This window comes from Diospyros lotus, chromosome 6 (genome assembly GCF_014633365.1).
Source record: "Diospyros lotus cultivar Yz01 chromosome 6, ASM1463336v1, whole genome shotgun sequence".
Classification (NCBI taxonomy): domain Eukaryota; kingdom Viridiplantae; phylum Streptophyta; class Magnoliopsida; order Ericales; family Ebenaceae; genus Diospyros; species Diospyros lotus.
The window spans coordinates 13,148,810-13,152,884 of NC_068343.1; the positions used below are offsets into that span (position 1 = coordinate 13,148,810).

At 46.7% G+C, this 4,075-nt stretch overlaps 1 protein-coding gene across 1 annotated transcript; it reads left to right on the forward strand.

Moving 5' to 3' along the window:
- The first annotated feature begins 876 nt into the window (after positions 1-876).
- LOC127804335 (probable L-type lectin-domain containing receptor kinase S.5) lies at positions 877-3,488 on the forward strand. Its single transcript, XM_052341194.1, has 2 exons — positions 877-1,546; positions 2,596-3,488. Exons 1-2 carry the CDS (start codon positions 877-879, stop codon positions 3,486-3,488), a joined length of 1,563 nt encoding a protein of 520 aa, XP_052197154.1.
- Positions 3,489-4,075: the final 587 nt, after the last annotated feature.

Consider the following 4,075-nt stretch of genomic DNA (forward strand, 5'->3'; position numbering starts at 1 on the left):
TAATAATAATAATTATATTGATAGAAAATTTTGAAATAATGCGATGTTGAAAGTAAATAAAAGAAAATGTAAGAATAAAAATCAAAGGGAAGCAACTTCGGAGCAATTGGGATGGGATGGGACTGCCCAAACTTCAATCTTCAAACTCTCGTTTCCTCTCCCTCCCTCCCTCTTAAAAGCTGTATTTTCAATTCCCCATCCCCATTTCCCCAATTCTTCATCATCATCTTCCCTATCTTGTCTCGCTTCGCCGGCATTTCTTCCATGGCCGCATTGTCGCCCAAGCTCAGCCCCACCCTCCTCCTCCTCCTCCTCTCTCTCCTGGCGGGGCCACCCCCCGCCGCCTCCGCCGACAAACTCAAAACTTTCTCCGCCATATACCCCAACTTCACGGACTTCAACTACTACCGCCGCATATTCGCGGTGGAAGACCCGGCCACCATCAACAAAGGTGCCCTCCAAATCACCTTCGACTCCGCTGGCGACGTCGACCTAACCGACCAGTCCGGCCGGATCTTCCTCAAGAAAAGGTTCAAGCTATGGCAAGGCAGCGGCGGCCCCAACATCACCCGCGCCGACAGGGTGGCATCCTTCAACACGTCCTTCCTCATCAACATCCACCAGATTAAAAACGCCACTCCCGGTGAAGGCCTCGCCTTCGTTGTCGCGCCGGACTTGAAAATCCCCCCGAACAGCCACGGCCAGTATCTGGGGCTCACCAACTCCACCACCGATGGCGACGCCGCCAACCAAATCCTCGCTGTCGAACTCGACACGTTTAAGCAACCGGACATCGGCGACCCGGATGCGAACCACGTCGGGCTGGATATCAATAGAGTCCGATCCGACATAGTCGCCTCCTTGACGCCGTACCAGATGGAGCTCGCGCCGGGCGGCGACCAGGCCAATTTCTTCAACATCTGGGTCGAGTACGACGGAATCAAGAAGGTCATCGAGGTGTACATCGCCCAACAAAAAGACAAACTCGGCACAACGCCGCTGAAGCCAGCCAAACCGGTGCTCGGAAAGGCGGATCTCGATCTCCGATCGGTTGTGAACCAGTTCTCCTACTTCGGATTCTCGGCGTCCACCGGCAACAACACGGAGCTCAACTGCGTGCTGAGATGGAACCTGACGGTGGAACACTTTGAACCATCCAACAATGCCATGAAGATCGGGCTGGGTGTCGGCGTGCCGATGGTGGCGCTACTGGCTGGGGCGGGGGCGGGGCTGGGCTATTATCTCCACAAGAGGCGGGCGGCGGCGCGGTCGAACTCGAGCATTATGGGGGCCCTGAAGAGCTTGCCCGGAATGCCGAGAGAGTTCGGTTTCAAGGACCTGAAGAAAGCCACCGGCAACTTCGACGAGAGGAACAAGCTGGGGCAAGGCGGATTTGGAGTGGTTTACAGAGGGTTTATACAGAGCGAGAACCTGGAGGTGGCGGTGAAGTGCTTTTCCAGGGAGAGCATAAAGGGCGAGGATGATTTCTTGGCTGAGCTCACCATCATCAACCGTCTCCGCCATAAACATCTGGTTCGATTGCTCGGTGAGTTCTTCTTCCATTCACCATTATATCAATTTTCAATTCTTCCAGTTCTGATTCAGGCTCATGTTGATTCAGTTCTTAATTAACGGAAAAATACGTCTGATTAAAGAGAGAGCATAGCTGAAGTTTAATCTAACTCATTATTCATAGCTTAATCTTGAATTCTGCTGGATGTTGAATCTGTTTTCCGGCAGACGGCTGCCTGAGAAGATGACAATATGATTTATTTAGGACCACGTGCATAATATATTAAAGTAGATAACAATTATAAAAAAAAAAGAAGAAGATAAAATACAAACTAATCTCTAATTCTGTATTTATGCCAAAATCTAGTGGTATTAAGTTATTTAAGATGAAATAATTGCTCATTTTTTACTTTTATTTTCATTAAATTTTATGGATATTATCTCTTAGCAATTTAATAAAGAAAAATGAAAATTTTCATTAAAAAACACTTTTTGCATTATCTACATGATTATGACTTGTGGCACTTTAAAAATAAAAAAAAAGCCACCTTTTATTTTTTCCTCGATTGAGGGTTAAAGGAAGGAAGGAAGGATACCATATGTGGGGTTGTGTGGAAGTAGAAAAATATGCCCCAATTAATATAGGCCCTTGATTGGACAAAAGGCATGCCTTTTCAGCAAAATCCAACCGTTGATTGCCAAAAAGTGCAAACACGCGGGGTCCCCGTTGAAACAGAAGTAATCCAATATCCAATTCCGAAATCATTAATTAATTGGACACATCAAATCATGAACTGGATTTGGAAAAATAATGTCCATGCATGGATCCCACCATAAATTGCAATTTCCTTGTCCCCACCAACACCATGGTAGAAGAGTCCATGACCAGCCAACCCTCTTTGACCACCATTCTGAAATCTATCATTTTCGCTGGCTCTCATTCAATCTTTCCCATTCCCGCTATTCGGTCTGGGAAAAATTGAATGAAATGAGGTGAAACTCTCATTCCGTTCTAACATTGAAAAGCTGTTTAACAAAGAGAGATATGGATGTGACTGACTCTGTGTGTGTGTGTGTCCACAGGTTGGTGTCACAAGAACGGGAAGCTTCTGCTGGTGTACGAGTACATGCCGAATGGCAGCCTGGACAAGCACCTCTTCGGCGACGCTGATGACAAGCCACTGAGCTGGAATCTGCGCTACAAGATCATCTCTGGCGTGGCCTCCGCCCTGCACTACCTCCACAACGAGTACGACCAGAAGGTGGTGCACCGCGACCTCAAGGCCAGCAACATCATGCTCGACTCCAATTTCAACGCCCGCCTGGGTGACTTTGGCCTCGCTCGAGCCCTTGACAACGAGAAGACTTCATACGCCGAGGCTGAGGGGGTTCTCGGCACCATGGGCTACATTGCACCCGAGTGCTTCCACACCGGCAAGGCCACCCAGCAGTCCGATGTCTATGCCTTTGGGGCGGTGTTGCTGGAGGTCGTGTGTGGCCTAAGGCCCGGGACCAAGACCGGTGGCTTCCAGCTCCTGGTGGACTGGGTGTGGTGCCTCCACCGCGAAGGGCGGTTGCTGGAGGCTGTGGACGAGAGGCTCGGCCAGGACTATGTGGCTGAGGAAGCTGAACGGGTTTTGCTTCTGGGTTTGGCTTGCTCCCACCCTAAAGCAAATGAGAGGCCCAGAACTCAGGCCATTGTTCAAATCATATCAGGCTCGGTGGCAGCCCCCTCTGTGCAGCCATTCAAGCCACCTTTCGTGTGGCCTTCAATGCCGGTAGGGCTAGAAGACGACACTGAAACCGACGCCAGCCAGGCCACCATCACCACAGACACAAGGTCCTTTGCAATTGCAAGCTCGCAGTATGGGTCAGGCTGGAGCCCACGGACCCTTAGCCGAGGGAGCTATACACCATTCAACAACGACAAATTCAATTTCACTCCATATAATAGTGACAATTACAACAAGGTCTAGTTTCTAGTTTTTCTATAGCTATTGTAACCAAACCAATGTTCTAAAACGCGTTAGGTGCTAGTCGGGCGGCAGGCTGGGGCTAGCTCCTAGGCGGGGCTTAGAAATTTTTATTTTTTTTATTTTTTTTGAACTTTTTGATGTAATGTCATATTATTTTCAAGTAAATCAAAGTAGAAAATTAACAATAATGCAACATAAATCAATAATACAACAATAATGGAATGACAAGTGAAATAGTGGAATTAAACATGAGAAATCAAACTGTTGTAGTTTAGTTCTGGGTTCAAGAAGGCAAAAGCAACAATAATACAACATAAACAATACTTGAAGAATCTATGTAAGTATCTAGCCATCTAATTGGACTTTTTCTTTTTGATGTAATGTCATGTTAATATTAAGTTATTAACAGCATGATGCTGCTTGCAAATATGCTGCCACAACATCCAAACTGCTATATAGTATATATATAATCTATAATTGTTAGTCTATTAGTAATATATGTATATACATAGCAATAGTATTCTGTTAAATTGTGAGTAATTATACAACAAATAATATATATTGTAGCATTGGCAAGCCGTGGTGGC

Bases quoted from the DNA above. Each gene is read 5' to 3' on its own strand.
- LOC127804335 (XM_052341194.1), top strand. From the start codon at position 877: ATGGAGCTCGCGCCGGGCGGCGACCAGGCCAATTTCTTCAACATCTGG. The intron at 1,547-2,595 runs GTGAGTTCTTCT...GTGTGTCCACAG, and splicing joins ACATCTGGTTCGATTGCTCG to GTTGGTGTCACAAGAACGGG.